The sequence below is a fragment of the Onychomys torridus genome, chromosome 5 (genome assembly GCF_903995425.1).
Source record: "Onychomys torridus chromosome 5, mOncTor1.1, whole genome shotgun sequence".
Taxonomy (NCBI): domain Eukaryota; kingdom Metazoa; phylum Chordata; class Mammalia; order Rodentia; family Cricetidae; genus Onychomys; species Onychomys torridus.
Window position 1 is genome coordinate 114,286,381 of NC_050447.1, and position 19,434 is coordinate 114,305,814.

The window sequence follows — 19,434 nt, forward strand, 5'->3', positions numbered from 1 at the left end:
TCTGAACAAGTGATGGTGTGATGATTTTTCTATTTACTGTTTCCATTAGCTGAGGGGAAAGACACTGTGTTTTAACTTTCCTTTGTTGCTTGAGCTCGGGTTGTACATGAGAATCTGGGGCTCCTCTTACAGGCAGGGAAACTCAAATGGTGACCAGCAGAAAGGATCACTACACCTTTAAGGACTGGTAATAAACAATTTTGCTTTTTGACCCTTCTTGTTTCTGTGTCAACTGTTCAACTTTACAATCACAGAACAAAGGCAGCCACAGATAAGAAGCAGTAATCAAGCTTCCCAATGAGGAAAGGCTTGGGACTCAATTGTGCCTAAGCATTTAAAGAATTCACAACAGAATTTTGCAAACTCCAAAAACCAAAGAGGAAATATGTCTCATGAGTCCAATAGCTCTTCAGTTATCCAAGCTAGATAAGGGGATGGGGAGGTGGCGGGAGGAGTTACATATGAATATTCCTAAAAACATAAATGCGATACTCTATGAGTGTACTGGCTAGTTTGCACACCAACTTGACATAGGCTAGGGTCATGTGGGAAGAGGGAACCTCAATTGAGAAAATGCCTCCATCAGATTGTCTGTAGGTAAGTCTGCAGGACCTTTCTTGATTAATGATTGTGAGAGGGCCCCAGATTACTGTGGGCAGTATCAACCTGGGCAGGTGGTCCCGAATCGTGTGACAAAGTAGGGTGAACAAACCATGAGGAACAAACCAAGTAGTGTCCCTTCATGGTCCCTGCTTCAGTTCCTGTCTCCAGGTTCCTACCTCGAGTTTCTGCCCTGATTTTCTTCTGCCTTGGCGTCCTTTGACAATGCACTGTGAATTGAAATACCTGGTAAAGCCCTTTCCCTCTCCAAGTTGCTTTTGGTTGTAGTGTTGTATTACAGCAATTGAAACACTAAGACAACTAATAAACTGACTTTGGCAGCACATTAAAAGCATTGTGAACCATTATTAAGTGGGATTTATCCCTATAATGCAAGGATGGTTGAACTTATGAAAATTGATAATGACATTCACCACAAGAACAAAATGAGGAATCAAAGTCATAATTTCAATAGTTTCGAAAGAAATTATTAGAGAAATTCTACATTCTCATGATAAAAACACTCAAAAATTAAATATACATAGAATATACCTCAGCATATCAAAGGCTATGCATTAAAAACTTACATCTCATGTCATATTAAAGGGTGAAAGGTTTTGTCAAAGATTTAGAAGAAGCTGGCAAGGTAGGTGTCCACTCCACCATTCAATTCAGTGCAGTCCTAGAAGCTCTCACCAGAGCAATCAATAAGACAGAAATAAGAGGAATGATTGAAAATACCATTTGATAAAAAGAGAAGTCCAGGCCAGCCTGGTCTACAAAGTGAGTTCTAGGAAAGGCACAAAGCTACATAGAGAAACTCTGTCTCGAAAAACCAGAGAGAGAGAGAGAGAGAGAGAGAGAGAGAGAAAGTCCCAAAAATGTTACCCAAAATTGTTAAAACTAATGAACCAGTTCATTAAAACTAGACAGATCCAACCCAATATATAAAAGTTAGTTGTGTCTTTCCCTGGTGATTTATTGATTCAAGCTGTCTGAACAAAGAAGCTCAGAGCAGAACCCAGCTCCTCCACAGAGAAGACAGGAAGTGACAGGTACCCTGCACTATCAGAGGTGGGCGCCATGCCAGAGTGAAAAGACTGCCCTGGCCTAGGAGATCTGGGTGTTCTCCCTCTAGAACAGAGGGTGTTACCAGATGTAAATGGGTTTGTGCCAAGGCAGTAAAATGGTTCCTGTTCACTCTTCCTCAACCTGTGCTGAGCCCAGGCACCTGCTGCTGGCAGGTTATGGAAAGGACACCTAGGCTCCCCTGCTGCCACATCTACAGTGACTTGAGGAGTCTTGAATAACTCCCTTGATTCCAGCTAAAAACCCTGTGCCTGGATGAATCTGCATAAAGGGCCTTCCAAAGGAACTTTGCCTAGCTCTGGCTGTAGTCTCAAGGAAGGAATACTGCCAATGTTCTCCTACCTATTCCTATCAACATAGACTCTGCTCCACCATCACCAACCACACACACTGCTGCCAGGACCTAGTGTGAGTACCAGAGGGAGAGCCCTGCATGCAACTCACGCCATAACTTGTCTCCATGTGTCACCTGGAGACACATGGAGACACATGACCCACACCACTGACTGTTAATGATGTACCTCTCGTGGTTTTTATTTAATGGACCATCTCCTTCATTTTAAGCATTTCTGTTTTTCAAAGTTTCAATCTCTGTGCTAAATTTTCTTCTATTTTGGATTTGGATCTCCAACTCATTAACTGTTACAACTACTTTGGAGACTGTCTTGCCAAGGTCTTGGATTGGATAGATTTCCTTCATCTGACTGACACTTCTACACGATTATTCTTTAAAAAAGGGTAAAACTCTGAATTCTTTCTCAGACATACCAGCTGTTTCAGTAGTTTTGGACTCCCATATGGGTTTCTCAAGTGGGGATGGCTCATGGCGGGTGGTTATGTCATATTCTTAATAATGGACTTTTTGAAGGAACACTAAGTCATCAGTTAGGAGAAAAGATTTAATGCATTGCAACAAATGAAAGTAGAAATACAGCATAGTGAAACTTGTGAAATGCAGCAAAAGTAGCATATTAAGAGGGAAGGGTGGGGCCAGAGCGATGGCTCAGCAGTTAAAACACACTTGCTGTTCTTGCCTAGGACCCGGGTTCATTCCCAGCATCCACATGGTGGCTCACAGCCACCCTTAATTTCAGTTTCAGGCATTTGGTGCCCTCTTCTGGTGTTTATGGGAATCAGGCATGCACATAGTGCACATACATGCCCCACCACCACCCACACAAATCATTTTTAAAAATAGGGAATTAAAAAAAAATTAGTGTCTAGTTTATTAAAATGTTTAAAATAGTCTAATGTATCTCAAAGAATGTAAAAAAGCAAACTCACAATGGACAGATAGGGAAAAAAAATAATAAAAATTAGAGCAGAGATCATCAAATAGGAACAAAAAAAGGTAAGTCAGTGAAAGTTGCATTTTAAAAAGATAAAACAGTTGGCTATACTATCAACAGCTGAAGGTGACTCACATGTAATTGGTGAGGACATTGTAACCAATACCACAGAATTACACAGATTATCCAGACTATTAAAAAAAAAAAACTATACCAACAAATTAGAGGCTTAAGAGAAATGGACAAATCTCTGGACACACATTCCACCAAGACTGATCCATGAGAACATAAAATACCCTAAAAGCAATGAGATGGAGCAATAATGAAGTTTCCTTCGAACAAAAGCCCAGGAACTGGATAGTTATACTGCTGAAATTTTTACCCAAAATTTTAAAGAATAATGAAAATCCTCACACTATTCCATAAAGCCAAACATAGAAAACATTATTTCTAATCCTTAAAAATAATTGTGTGTGTGTGTGTGTGTGTGTGTGTGTGTGTGCACGCGCGCGCGCGCCACAGATTAACATCAGGTGTCTTTCTCAATTGCTCTTTATCTTATTTTGTGTGCATGCATGCAGACCAGAGGAGAACTGTCTGGTGCCAGGCCTTCTCACTCTTTTGATGTAGGGTTTATTGACTGCTGTAGACATCAGGCTAGCTGACCCCTGTAGTTTTGAGAGTCTCTTGCATATGTGTGTCTGCCTCCTATCTTCCCATGGGCATGATGAAGTTACAGATGTTTGTGCTGCTACTACATCTGCCTTTTATATGGTGTCTAGGAATCCAGACTTGGGTCTCCAGGCTTGCGTGACAAGCACTTAACCTCACCAAGCCACCACCATGACCTTACTGTCATTGGTGACAGCATTGCCCTGTTACCAAAATGTGACAAGGACACAACAAACCACAGCATGGATCCTTGATGATTATACATAAATTCGACAACACACTAGCAAGTCAAGTTCAATATAGCAAGACTTTTCACCATTATAAAGTTGATTTCATGGCCAAACATTAGGCAGAACTTGGAGAATCCTGCAGAAGAGAGAGAGGAAGGAGTGTGGGAGTCAGAGGGGTCAAGGACATCACAAGAAAACCTACAGCATCAACTAATCTGGGCTCATAGGAACTCCCAGAGACTGAACTGACAACCAGAGAGCCTACATGGGACTGACCTAGGTCCTCTGCACATATGTTATGGTTGTGCACCTTGGTCTTCTTGTGGAACTCCTAACAGTGGGAGTGGAGGCTGTCTCTGTCTCTTTTGACTGTTTTGGGACCCTTTCCCTCCCATTGGGTTGCTTCATCCAGCCTTAATATGAGGGATGTGCCTAGTCTTCTTGCAACTTGATAACCATGTTTGGTTGATATCCCTGGGAGGCCTGCCCTTTTCTGAAGAGTGGATAGGAGCGGGGGTTGGAGGAAGGGACTGAGAGGAGAGGAGGGAGGGGAAACTGTAGTCAGGATGTAATAAATGAGAGAAGAATTAAAAACACTACTAAAAGAGTAAAGCTGGTTTCATTCTAGGGATGCAAAATGTGAGAATGATTCAGGAAAAAAAGTGTTGTAATGGAATTAGCCACTAAGGAAATGAGTATCAAGCCTTTACTGAGTGGCGGGTACTATAGACCTGTGAGAGAGCATTGAATGGTGTATGCTGGGTTAATCTTTAGCACAAATAAAACAAATCTAACTATAACAAGGACTCAGCTTACCTAGATATGACAACTTACTTTAAAATACTGTTGACAAGGATGTGGACAATGGGAATTAATTCTTATATACCAAATTAGTGTAGCTATTACAGAGACCCATTTGAGGTCCCTTACAAAACAAAGACTAGACTTACCATATGGTATAACTGCCCACTTCTGTGGTTGTAATCAAAGGGAATGAAATCAGCGTGCCAAAGAGGGAAACCTTCAGGATGACACTTAAATATGAACTTAAATAAATGAACTAAAACATGGGACCATCCCAGATGCTCCTGTACAGAAATATGTACAGGTAGCAAAAATGTAGCATTTATATAAAATGTATTATTAAGCCATAGAGAGGAATGGCATCTTGCCTTTTGCATCAAAATGGGTGGAATCTGGAGGATTTGTATGAGATAAGTCAAACAGAGACCAGTACCATGTGTCCTTTCTCATTAGTAGAAGCTAAATTCTTCTTGACAGTAGAAGCTAGACTTCTAGAAGTTGGGGAGGGGATGTGGGGCGGGGGTGGAGAAGATTGACAAAGGATGGTTGGCTTTAATCAATGCATACTATTTTGATGTATAGAAACATCACAAAACTCCATTAATATGTACAATTCATGTTAATTTTAAGATCTGTCCTCTATGCTAGCAGAGAGTTATCTGAAACATGATGCAAGACAATGATCCTATTTATAAGGGGAAAATAATAGGAACAAATTAAGCAACAAAGTGAAAGTTCTATATACTGAAGAAGGAAAAAACACTGATGGAAGTATCTGAAGAAGAGATGAATACATGGAAGGCTCTCTCATCTCCTGGACTGGAAGAAATGGTATTTTAAGAACATCACACCATGCAAAGTAATTTGCAGTTTATGTCCAGTCTTTGTCAACATTCTACATACATCCCTCACCAAAATAGAAAAATAAATCCTAAAAATTTTATGGAGCCTCAGAAAACCTCAAACAGCCACAGCAATCTTGGGAAGGAACAGAGTTCAGATTCATATGTCAAAAGTCCCTCATTTCATTTTATGTTACAGAGCCATAGAAAGTAAAGTTGGTATAAAAACAAAGGCCAGTTAGATCCAATACAAACACCACACATACAGTCAACTAATCTTTGCCATGGATGAAAAACTAAATGATAGAGAAGGAAAAGTGTTTAATGGGTGATATGTGGGAAACTGGATATCTACATGCAAAAGAACAGAGTAGGGCCTTTGTTTTAAATTGTGAAAAAAAAAAACCACCCTCAAAATGGATTAAATTAGCATTAGGAACTATTGCAGCATGAATCACAATAGCCAAGTTATAGAACTAACTTAGGTGTTTATCAACAGAGAAATGGATAAAGAAAATGTGGTAGGGGCTGCAGAGATGGTTCACTAGTTAAAATCACTGGATGCTCTTGCAGAGATCCTGGGTTCAATTATCAACACCCACATTGTGGCTCACAGCTATCTACAACTGTAGTTCCACAGGATCTAATGCCCTCTTCTGGTGTGCAGACATACATGCAGGCAGAACACTCATATGCATAAAATCTTTAAAAAGTGTATATTCACAAAGGAATTTGATCATGAAGCATGGCACCATGTCATTTGCAGGATAATGGCTGCAATTGGAGCTAATCAGATTAAACTATGAGTCTGTGACAAGTCAAATGGTATTTTTGTTTTTGTTTTATGTGTCTGGGTATCTTACTTGCTTGTATATATGTGTACCCTGTGTGGGCCTGATCCCCATCGAGGCCAGAGGAGGGTGTTGGAATCCTTGGAACTGGAGTGAAAGATGGTTGTGAGCTGCCATGTGGGTTCTGGGAATCAAACGGGGGGCCTCTGGAAGAGCAGCCAGTGCTCTTAACCATTGAATCATCTCTTCAGCCCCTCAATATATTTCCCTGTCTGTGGGTCCTAGACTTTATAGATATATAAAATCATACATACATATGACATGAAAGTAGAAACAAGGTTGTATGTAAAGGAGACTAATTAGCAATTGGGCATGGGGCAATGTGCTCAAAGTATATGATAGACTTGCATGGCCTATGCAACTCTGCATTATACAACAAGGAAACTGTAACATTCTTGAAATAAAGTACAGGGAAACTGCTCCTTGACATTGCTCTTGGCAATGACTTTTTAGATGTGCAGAAGCAGGCAGCAGTAATAAGACTGCATCAACAGAAAGCTTTTGTACAGCTGATGGAATGCCTGACCACTTACAGAGAGAGTTTGAATATAGCTGGTCAAGTCTTGATGTTTAAAACCTGTACGAAACTTGCAGCTTCAGTGTGAAAAAGAATTGAAAGTGGTTGAAATGCCCAAATGTCCACCAAGTGTATGAAGAGGTGCTCAGTGTCGTTAACCCAAACTCATAGTAAGATGTGGAACAACTTAAATGTCTACTAGTGGATGGGTGGTTGACAAAAAAAATGTGGTGTGCATATGATTCCATTCCCTGTCTTGCCTTTTGTGGAAAAGGTGAATCTAGAGGCTGTTTTACTACATGAAACAAGGCAAATGGAGAGACGCTGTTAGATGAACTTTACCCATGTGTGGAACCTAAAATTTTCAAAATCATAGAAGCAGAAAATAAAATAATGTTTACCATGTGGGTGGGGATACAGAGATGTCAATGCTTGTAACTCTTACATCTTTAGATGAACAATTTCTGTAATAGTGAGCGATGTGTTAAATTAACTGGGATGTAATAATTAGTAAATGATGTATGGGCATATCAAGTCATCACACACAGGAAAGTGTAACAAAATAAAGGAGGTAACTTAAGTCAGAGGGGAGAGAAGCAAGGCTGGACAGAGTCCTTGTCCATCATCTTAGGGCCAGATGGACAGCTACTGAGGCAGCTGATCAAGCCGAGGTGACATACACACCCAACAAGCATATATGCCCCAAGAGACATACAGATTTTGTTTAGGACTGTTCCTCAATTTTTAATGATGAAATCTGATACAGAGTGCAGTCACAGAATGTTATTTGTCTTTACTTCTTGCTTTATTTACTCACTGATATTGTTTTCTCTAATATTCAGAATTTCTAAGTCCTCATTCATCAGACAGTCTGTCTTCCTTAGAGCCCCCAGAAGTTGAAGAAAACATACCTCAGGTACAGTTTGTTATTCATTCAATTTTCTAGAATTGAAATTATATTTGCATGAAACAATGGCTTATTCTGTTGACAAGATGCTATAGTACCACTTTTTTTACAATTATGTATACATGCCCATTATATACATGTCTGTATTTTGTGTTTCAGATTGTGAACCGGGACTCATTCATGGAAAACAGTAGCTTCAAACACAAGCTAGAAAATTCACAACAAAGAGGTGGTTGAGTAATTCATTTTTTTTTTAAAAACAGATAAAAAGTGAAATTAATCTGGACCATTTTAAGATTGTACCAGATAAAAATCACTTTGTGCATGTCCCTTTCATATGTGTTTTAAAAAGTAATGATATTCTTTGATTTCATTATCTAATTCCTCTACATTATCTTCAGGTCCCAACATTTTCTATTCTGCTTGATCCTTTCTACCCATTAGATTTCTGATTGGGTAACTGAATTTTCCAATTCCAGCTTCATGTCCACTTGACTTTCCTTCAATATTTCTATCTTTTTACTTCATTCAGCATCCTTGTGTTCCCTTGGGTTTCAAGCAGATTCATGGCATTGGGTTCACCTAGGTAATTCTCCTTGGCAAAGATTTCTGTAGTTCTTGGTTCTGGGGAAAGTCATGTCCTGGCCTCTTATTGTTTGTGATTTGTGATGTGACCTGTGGGCATGTGGACCTATTTCACTGCTTGTACAACTGACCAGCAGTGGGAGTTTTGGCTATTGTCCAATACTGGTCGACTTTAGATCTGGTCTGAAGAATTTGTAGGTCTTCCTTTCGGGTGTTTGGACCTGACTTTGACAGGCGAGTATGAGTGGATTCCAATTCTCTGGTAACCAAAAAGCAAGCGACTGTGGCTCTCTGCTGGGTCTGAACATAGAAAGGTTCAATGTGAGGCACCAGATCTGGGGCCTACTTACTGATAGAATAAGTGAGTGGCTCTTCCTGGTGAGTCAGGGTGACATGCCTGCCTGTAGCCAGAACTTTTCCTGTGTCCTACCGCTGCTCGGTCTCAAATAAATACACAGAAGCTTATATTAATTACAAACTGTTTGGTCTAGGCTCAGGCATATTGCTAATTAGCTGTTTTATCTTAAGTTAACCCATTTCTATTAATCTGTGTATTGCCATATGTCTCATGACTTTACTTGTGTTCCATTATATCTTGCTCCCTCAGGGTCCCATGCCATCTCCCCCGACTCCACCTTTCTTCTACCAGTACCTTTGCTTGGGTTTCCTGCCTGGCTATAACCTGTCTTGCCATAGGCCAAGGCAGCTTCTTTATTAATTAATGGTAGCAACACATATTCACAGCATACAGAAAGACCATCCCACAGCACCTGGCTGTTATGAAAGTGGGTGCTACTAATTCTCAGCCTGGGAGTCTTGGGGTGGTGTGAGTAGGCATCTGAGGGACTCACCTTGTTGCTTCATTCCTGTGCACCTCCAGATGGTCCTTTGTGGAGGTCTAGGGAACTTGCCTGACAAGGTTTCCTTCCTATGAGACTCCAAATGGGCTGGAGCATAGAGGAGAGGTAGTCTGGCAGTCAACCAGCTGGTTTATAGTCCTGCACAATTCTGGATGGACTGGACAGAGTTATGTGGGGTCTACGATATTTTCTTAGTTAATTAATCTGTAGGCTCGTTCTATAACTTGGTTATTTTGAAAGGTGGCTCAAATGGATGACCAGGTGTTTCTGTAGTATACAGACTTAGATTCCTGTGGATACAGGCCCAGGAATGGTATAGCTGTGTTGTATGGTAGTGCTGTTCTTAGTGTCTTGAAGACTCTTACTTGTGTCCACAGTGGTTGCACTAAATACGTTCCCACCAACACTGGACAATAACTCCACCCTATCCTTGCAGTACCTGCTGTTTGCTCAGGGTCTGGGATGAGACAGAATTTCAGTGTGTTTTTTCATTTGCATTTCTCTGATGACTAAAGCTGTCACATGTTTTTTTCATGTTTACTGAACATTTATGCTTAATGTTTTGAAAACCACCTACCAAATTCCTTTGTTAATTTATTGACTGGATTATTTGTATATGTTTTGGAGTTCTTTATTTTTTCTAAATACTGGTCCCCTGTTGGATATCTAGCTGGAAAAGATATTCTCTCATTCTGTAGGCCATCTCCTCATTCTTTTAATAGTTCCCTCTGCTATGCACAAGCTTTCAGGTTTTATGAGATCCCACTCTTTAATTCTTACTATGATCTTGTAGGCAGCCGGAGTCCTTTTAGAAAGTTCTTGTCCATCCCTAGATCTCAAAGTGTTTCCCCTGTGTTTTTCTCCAGCAGTTTTAGAATGTCCGATTTGATAGTGACATCTTTCAGACATTTCAAGTTGACTTTTGTAGAGAGTGAGAATTAAGGGTCTAGTTCCTCCCTTCTATGTGTGTGTCCCCGGCTCCCTAGCACCATTTGTTGAAGAAGTGTAAAAGTGACCTACAGATTCAATGCAGGCTCCATCCCACTTTCAGTCACACTCTCCAGAAAAGTGGGTGGGTGGGGACCCTAAAGTTCATAAGGATGCACAAAAGACCTACATCACCAAAGCATCCCAGAGAGAAGGAGCAAAGCTCAAGGTATCACAGTACCTGACTTCAAGTAATTCCACACAGTGCCAAAAACAACATGGTATGACACAAACACAGAGGTCACTAGAAGGGAGGGGACTCACAAATAAAGCCACAGCTACAGCCAGTTGGAAATACTGTTGCTGTCCACTGTTCTGGCTTTATTTGAAACACTATGTTTAGCAAGTCTGTCTGTACCTTGTGAAGCAGAGAATTCCTAAACATGTCTAAACTCATCAAAGGGATGTCTGATGTCTGTAGCCAAGTCCTCCTTCAGGCATCAGTAGACACCAGTGCTTTGATGCGTAGGTGGAGTTTGGTCCATCCACCCAATAATAAGCTATTTAGTAGTGAGAAGGAAATGAGGGTCACTTGTGTTGCATCAAAGTTAGATATTAATTAGAAAAAAGAGGTCCAAAACCAGTTATAGTGCAATAAATAAATGACTGCAGGGATACCTGCCCCCAAATGGGACACCCACAGCACAACTCCTACACCTAAGACCCAGGCAACATCACAGAAGTGCAGGTGTAAATGTTTTTAAGAGCCTGAGCACTAGGACTGATACTGTGTGACAGTTTCTTCTGGACCAGACAGGGATGTGCCCCATGAACTTGGGATACCATCGCTGCCTGCACAAAGACCTGCAAAGACCATACCAGTTGAGACACCATCCTAGATGCAGGAAAATCTCACAAGGCCCACCCTAGATGAAGAGCTACTGGAAGTCAATGGCTGCTGAGGGAAAGAGAAATAATTTTTCCCCTCAGTGATGAAACCCTAATCCCAAGGAGTCAGCCCTAAATGCATGAAAATAAATGCAATACTAATTAGACTCAGTAGGATGTTCTTATGCATGTGTGTCTGTAGAGGTTATGAGTGCAAGAGGGGGCAGGTTGGGGATGTAAGAAGAGCTGGTTGGAGAGAGGGATATAGAAAGACCCAAATCAACACAGAGCAGTGCAGATACAGTGGCGCACATGTGAGAACCGCCAGGAAAAGAGGACAAGATACATTTGAAACAAAAGAAACATGCACACAAGAGTTTCATCACAGTGCTGTTTATGTTTAGAGACCCCAGATGGAAGTATTGCTGCCCCAAAGCAATCAAGATTAGAAGATGCTCCAAGATCCCCCATCGTGACAGGTAACTCCATGCATTCAGCCGGCAGCTGTGGGAGGGATGATTGCTATGTTTGTTTTTAATGTACCAATGTGAATTACAAGAGCTACATTCTAAGATCACCGGGGCTACTGCAGCCTACGTGCTAAGCATCCTGTTCTTTCTGAGATAAACAAATTGTTCCACAAATTGTAGATAAAGCACACGCCCTCCCTTCCAGCATTTTGATGTCTGCACTGTAGCTCTCCTTTAAGATCCACAGGTTCTAAACAGACTTCTGCTTAGCTGACAGCAATTACATTTGTGTGCATACATAATTTATAGAGAGTGACCTGGCATGTGTATGTGAGCTTGGCCAGCTTTCTGGATGAATAGCACTATGTATTGAAATGAAGGGCTCTGAGAAGATAAACTGGGAAGCCCAGAGGCATAAAGGCTATGATTTGAGATAACCTGCATTCTATTCCTGGAGCCACTGGTGCGGACTTGCAGAAGTCATGTGGTGTCCATGTTTCATGTGAATATTAGAAGTACCTACTATGGTTTTTGTAAGAAATGGATGAGTTGGCAAATGCAAATGCTTAACAGAGACCTCTTATATGCCTAGGTAAGGGTGGCACCCAGAAATTCTGTCAGGCCATCCCCGTTGAGGTAACCTATATACCCTCTGTTATTTGTGTACACAAACATGCATGTTGTGCATGTGTGAAGGTTGGAGAACAACTTTCTGGTGTCAGTTTTCTCCTTATACCATATGGGCCCCAAGGACTAAACTCTGGTCATCAGGCATGGTGACAAGCACCATCAGCCACTGAGCCATTTCACTGTCTCCTCTGTTGTGTGTTCCTGACAACTTCCTGTAATACCCAAGCTTTGCTCTTACATACAGTATCAACTGATCTGATTTAAGGTGCTGAGAAGGTTGGGATGGAATGATCACTTGAAAGAGGGTGGATTTGGTGGGAAGCAGTGTGAGGTGCTTGTCTGACTGATTCAGTATGCGCTAACTAGTGTGGCCATGGCCAGGGTCAGCCATGTTGCAGAATCAGATCCAAAATAGCTAGTTGGGGGTGTGTATGTTTTATATTTGTGATTCTGACTAATGGTTCCATCCTCTGGTCAGCAGATAGATCAAGCATGTCTACTTGAGGATTTTTTGTCATCTTTAATATTTTATTTTTGTTTATCAGGTATTTCTACTTTATCCCAAGAAGATGTGCCAGAAAATGCAAATAGTTCTGCTTTAAAAACAGCCCTTGAAAACTTCACTAGAGATCTGAAAAGAAGATTTGAGGTATCAGTCCACTAAGGCAGAAAATGTGGAATGAATCAGAAAAACACATGACCTCACCAATATATATAATATCTACAAACGTTGAACAAGAAGGGAGAGCAGAGGGGTGGGTGACAGGGGCCAGGGAGAAGTGGGGAATGGACAGGTACTGGTCAACAGGCACAAATGGACTGAGGGATCGCTCCAGTTCCATATTTTCAGTTTGTCGACTGAAGTTGGGTAAAAAGGCCACAGAAAGAAAACTCAGCTCGTTCTGAATTTAAAGTGCCAAGTTCCTTTCTTTCTTCTGGAGTACAGAACCCTTCGTGTATGAAGGTCTCCTGAGTGTGAGGCAAGAGCATTCATCTCAGCTGTGGTCACTGATTTTTATCGCCACTCTGAATTATAGTTTGTATTGAAAAGACTACTCTGCAGTGAGACCAAATGTTCTTGGCTTGGTTTCATGGGTGGCATTCTCAGAAGGCACTGATTTGGCCATAGTAACAAATGAAGGAGGGAACTGTGTGTGGGAGAGCAGACTCTAAGACCCGGGGGCATACAAGCCATCTAAGCTTTGTCTGTGAAATGCATATCACAGCAATTTCAGGCTCCTCTGACCTTGTCTTATTATTTGAAAGTCCTCAATGACTTCTGTATCAGCATATTTGTGAAAAATATTGTACCCAGCCAACATCTCTCTAATTAACTCAGGAGACCTCCAGAATCCTGCTTTCTGCAATAAGCCAATGTATAATGGGCACATTATATACCTTATATCAATAGTATGACTATACATATATATAATGAATATGTTCTATCAATACCATGAACATAGGTTTTTTCAGTTTCTCTTGTTCATTATCACACCAAACTGGAGGCAAGCCTGAAATGGACACAGGATGATGCTTTACTGAGGTCTCTCTGCAGGAATGTTTCCTCTGAGCATCACTGTGTGCTGGTGGCATCTCTCTAACTCAGTAAACACTCAGCTAACTTATGTACCATGTTTACCCCAGATGCGATTATTTTGTGTTTTGTGTTATGGCTTTAGCTCAAACAGAAGGAGATTCCACTTTCTTCAGAGAAGGCAAAGGAAGTGCCAGGCTGCCTAGTCAGACTTTGGAACCAGATATACACGTGCAGGTAAATATGGATTGAAAAGCAGAGTCACAGGGGTGAAATAACATGTATCTTGTGACTATTACGTGTGGGGGTGGGCTAAGGAGACACAGTGTGGGGGATGTGAGGCCTCCTGTGTATTTTAACCATTATGGCGTCTTGTTTTCCATCTACAAGACAAGAGCTGGGGCTCAACATTTTCCTTCAGCCTCTTCGTGTCTACCAGTGATCAACCCTGAAACAGGCTTCTTTAGAAACGATAATCCACCTGTGGAGACAGGGCAGTCCCAGGGAGCTATGTAAAAACAGACTAAAGTGTGGTGTGTCCACCCCACTGACTGTCATCCAACCTTGGGGAGAAATTTATGTTTTTAGTTAAAATATACCACTTTCTCCTTTCCTTCCCACCCTTGAGCCCCTCTCAAATGCCCTCCCTCCTTCCATACATCCCTCTCTCAAACAGATAGCCTCTTTTTCTTGGATTATTGTTGTTACACACACACACACACACACACACACACACACCAATATACATGCTAAACACGGATGAACCTTGTAAACATTATCCTAAGAGAAAGAAGCCAGGCCCTAGAGGGGAAATATTGCATGACTCTGCTTAAATGAGGGGCACCTGCTGGAGTGGGTCAAAATTATAGAGACAGAAAACACCAGAGGGGCCGAGGGAGAGGCTGTTATTGTTTAATTGGTGCAGATTTTTTTCTCGTGATAAGAGAACTGTAACTGTAATGGTGAGGCCGGAGAGTACCATGAATGAGACTACAGCCTTGAACTGCCTTCTTAAACATGATTAGAAGGGTAAATGTTACGTTAAGCTGTGGTAAGAAGATATAATACATCTTCTTATGTATCACCCTTATGACCGAGTCAGTAGGGAGTGCCAAGATGCCTACATGTCAGAGACGTGAAGAAGGAAGGAGACGTGAGTGGTGGACTTCTGTGTAATTAGTCCATTTAGAACAACTGCTAGGGAGGCACTTTCTGAATGAGATCTTAGGGACAAAAACTTGAGCAGCATAGGGAAGAACTTAGAGATTGCTCCATATTGGAGAAAATGGCTTGAAGTGTGTGTGTGTGTGTGTGTGTGTGTGTGTGTGTGTGTGTGTGTGTGTGTGTGTGTGTATGTATGTGTATGTATTTGCTTAGCTGAAATAGAAACATTCTTGGGATTAAAATGCATTATTTGAGTAAGAATATTTTTCACGTTCTTGTATACATGCAATGGCCAGACAAAGCCACAGAGGGCTCTGGATTTTGGATCCTGCTGTATTTTAAGGGCCTTACCCTCAGCTGCATATCCACTCAGCTAACACATGCTGAATGATAATGCCAGGTGGTCACTCCATGCTCAGTGTGGGAGAGCCATCTGTGAGGGCCAGCTGTAAGGTAGCGTTCTGATTATTAACAGATACCTGAGGTAGCTAGGCATGGCAGCTTGTGCCTGTAATTCCAGCACTTCAGAGGCTGAGGCAGGAGAGTTGCCATGGTTTTTGGCCAGTCTGTGATATGTAATGAGTTTCAGATCGGTCTGAGATTGTAGAGTGAGGCCCTATTGCAATAAAACTAGGCTCCATGTGTATGCACGCACATATTTTGACTCATGGTTTCGGAGGATTTAGTCTGTGATCAATTGGCCCTGTCGCTCTGGGCTCTGTGGTAAAAGAAGGGTATCATGACAAGAATGAGTAGCAAAGAGAACTGCTCAACTGACAGCTAGGAAATAAAAACAAGAGCCCCATATCTCAGAGGCACCTTTGGGGCATGCTCAGAATGATCTAAGACCTCCCAGCAAGCCCTACCTCCATCACTTTCTAATACTACCCTGGGACAAAGATTTTTAACATTCTACGTCCAAATGAGCAGAAAGCCACAGGGTCTGTGTTTATATGGAGCATCAGGCCTAAAGGAAAAGGGAGACAGTATGCCAACAGACGAGCCATTTATAGGATGCTTAGACACAGAACGGTGACTGTTGGAAAATCTGAAACTAAAACACAGAGGTAGGAAAAGGGTATGAACCTACCAGAGCACAGCTCTCACAGCAGCCCAAGGCCAGACAGAGGGAAGCAAGCAGACGGTGAGGGAGGGGGCATCCGGTCTCTTTCCTGGGGCCATCTGTGATGTATTGTAAAGTTAATGATGACCTTGTGGCTCCCTCTGGGCTGCTCTCAGGGGCTAAGTGAGAGTTTCTGAGATGGGGGTCACTGAACACAAAAAGGTGGAAAGAGAAGGAAGGTGCCAACATGTTTTTAAGGCAAGACTGTCTGGTGAACAAGCTCTCTTGGGAATATGGCATCACACCCAATTGATCCCACAAGTCTGTTGCATTTGCGTTTGGCAGGCTGAACAGGCTGGAGAGCTTTCTCAGTTCTGTCCTTCAGGAGCTGAGCAACTTGGAGAAGGATCTTCAGGATCTCAAATACCTCGAAGAGGATGCTGTGGCAAGTTCCTTCCTTGTCCTGTCTCTGGGAAGAAAGATGACCTTTTCTAGGAAAAAAGGAAGCATGGAGTGTTTAGTCAAAATCTTTGTTCCGTTTCAGGAGTTTTGGGAGAAGCAGTCAGCTGACTTGCAGTCGTTCTGTGATCAGCAAGCACTGAGGTACCTTTAAAGCTGTTCTTTCTAGAAGTATCTTTTTGTTGTTTGTTTGTTAGAGACAGGGTTTCTGTACGGAGCCCTGGCTGTCCTGGAACTCACTATGTATTCCAAGCTGGCCTCAGACTCACAGAGAACCGCCGCCTTTGCCTCCTGTGTCCTGGGATTAAAAGTACATTGCATTACATCTGGCTCATTATGACATTTCAAAAACGTAACATTTTTATTTATTATATGTGTATTATGATGAAAGACGAAGCTTGTATGCCACCACACACATTTAGAGGGTAGGGAATGATTTTGTGGGGTCAGTTCTCCCACCTTTAAATGGGTTCCAGGGATCAAACTCAGGTTGTCAGGCTTGTATAACAAGCATCCTTATCCACTGGATCACCTTGTGGCCCCAAAATGACATTTTACATATACATATAGAACACACTTGGCTCATATTTCCTCCTGCCACATTCTCCTGACCCCCGTCCTGTTCCTGCTGATCCCTCTTCAGTACCTACTTTCCCTCTACTTCCCTGTCTCTGTACAGGAACATGGGTGAGGGGCTCACAGGGGCACAGACAGCTGGTCAGTGGCCATACCACTGTCTCTCCTCATCTTGTACCTGCTTCTGCGTCCTGGAGCAGCTAGGACAGACCACTTCATGGTGCGGTAGTAGGAAAAGCAAATACTGTGTTAATGGTACCTCCATTATTATCAAAGTTTTGACCTCACAGAACCACTGGCTCCTTATGGGCTCCTCACCCCACACTTTGAGAGCAGTTGATAGAAAGCAACTCTGCTCTAAGTCTCAGAGAAGTCTTCTAAAAAATGAAAGGCTCATTCATTTCAATTATCCCACACTCCCAGTTTAAACCACTCTCCACTTAGCATTGTTCGATAGTAATTACTGTTTACATCTGTATCCCCTTGATTCAGGCCCTTGGGGAGTTTAGAATGCCTTAGGGGACAGCTCTCCAAATGTATATCCTTAAGCTTTTGCTTTTATTCTCTTTTCTTTCTAAGGCAAAAAAACAAACAAAAACAAAAACCCTGCCCCCTGGATTGCAAATGGCAGACAGGATGCTGGCTTTTAGCTCACACTGAGTGATGGCTGAGCTCAATGCTCTGGGCTGGGTGCTCAATGCTTAGTATCCCTTCAGGGGGTTAGGTAGCTCAGTCAAGTTCAAATAGGTACCCAGGGTCCACCCTACCCCTTCAGGTGTCATCTCAATAATAGCATTCTCTCTTTTCCTGGGGATATACCAAGGACACCCTCAAACTAGATTGTTTTGACTTCTAGCCTACAGCTTCAAGGAGTTAAGGATTTGAGTGGTGATTGTAGAATGCCTCATATGCGTGGACTAGTGGTATTGGAGAAACAATTCCTAAAATAGACCCAAGTGGAAATATAAAGGAATCTTTCATGTTGATAAAAGATAGTAACTGGGTTGCCACAAACCCTCCTTGGGCATTGTCATCTAACAATCTACTCTGTGATAGATACATAGATATATGTTCCTGTTTCTAACATGCCTAATATGAGTGTAATAAGTGATAGATCAATTTCTTCCAGGTTTAGCTCAACTCAGTCTTCATAAGGAAAGTCAAAGCCTGGCTTTATGACTATACCCCTCAGGTAAGTACAGAAATTGACGTTGTTCGGTCCTTGTGAATCAGGCACTGAAAAACCCTGATGTTTTCTATAAAACCTTTCTGCTCTGAGCTTCCTCCAACCCTACAATGAGGCCCTTGGGTCAGTCAGTCAGTCTTTATAATTGAGTGCCTGCCACTATCTATCACACACTGCACTAAATGTGGAGATACAGCGGCAGATTAGCATGCAGACATATTCCTACCATATCAAAAAAAAAGTTCTAAGCCAGTGAGGTGGCTCAGTAGGTAAAGACATTGCCACTGAGCCTGAAAATCTGAGTTCAATCCCTGGAACCCACATGGTGGAAGGAAAGACTCCTGAAAATTGTTCTCCAACCTCCGTATATGTTACACACACACACACACACACACACACACACACACACACACACACACACACACCATAAAATTTAAAACAATAACAATGAGAGAGATGGCTCAATGGTTAAGAGCTCTAACTGATTTCCAGAGAATCCAGATTCAATTCCCAGTACCCACATGGAGGCTCACAACCATTTCTGTCTCCAATCTCAGGATCCAATTCCTCCTTCTGGACTCCTTGGACACTACACACAGGTGGTGTTCAGACATACATGCAAGCAAAAACTCATACATAAAAATATCATGTAATAAGTTCATCTACAAAATAGCTGTGTTCGGGTAAGTGCATTGAATGTGATAACTCCCAGGATACGGAGTATAGTCATTGGTAGTTTATTTTGCCCAAGCATGCTGATTGGCTCCCTATCAGGTTTCCATTCTCCCTGCTTTCTTACTAACAGTTAAGCATAGAACTGAAGGGCTGTGTTTAAGACTATGGCTTCCCAGAATATCAGAGTCATGGACGTGTCTCTCGAAAAGGAGGTGATCTTGTTGACTGTGAGTTTCAAGGGCCCAAGAGGTATGATGCTTGTGCCTCAACTAATGACTGTTCTCCATTTCCTTTTCCACCAGGTACAATAGCCTGAGATGGGAGGTGGAGTCTGTGGTGCCTTGGCCCAAGAGCTGTCTTTCCTTCAGGGCTATGCTCAGCTGCAAACAGCCCTTAGCAGGTGCTGAGTTAGGGCAGGTTCACATCTTGTACCATATTACCCATTTGTTCATTGAAACCAAGCTTCTTATTCAAACATGGTCCAATAATAGAAAAACCCAAGATGTTCAGCAATTTCAAGTGTTTACTTTTCAATTTAAAAAGAGTAAACTTTATTTTAATTTGAGAAAGGCCTTCAAGTTTTGTAGGAACTAAAACTTTAGCAGCATTGGCATAG

General features: G+C 41.9%; 1 protein-coding gene across 1 annotated transcript in view; it reads left to right on the forward strand.

Moving 5' to 3' along the window:
• The window catches only part of Sycp2l (synaptonemal complex protein 2 like), a 57,077-nt gene extending 40,542 nt beyond the window's left edge, over nucleotides 1-16,535 (forward strand). The window contains exons 24-29 of the mRNA XM_036188920.1: nucleotides 7,737-7,810; nucleotides 7,961-8,030; nucleotides 11,466-11,540; nucleotides 12,707-12,816; nucleotides 13,841-13,932; nucleotides 16,268-16,535. Coding sequence (XP_036044813.1) covers nucleotides 7,737-7,810; nucleotides 7,961-8,030; nucleotides 11,466-11,540; nucleotides 12,707-12,816; nucleotides 13,841-13,932; nucleotides 16,268-16,535 — 689 coding nt within the window. The remainder of the gene's footprint in view (nucleotides 1-7,736; nucleotides 7,811-7,960; nucleotides 8,031-11,465; nucleotides 11,541-12,706; nucleotides 12,817-13,840; nucleotides 13,933-16,267) is intronic.
• Nucleotides 16,536-19,434: the final 2,899 nt, after the last annotated feature.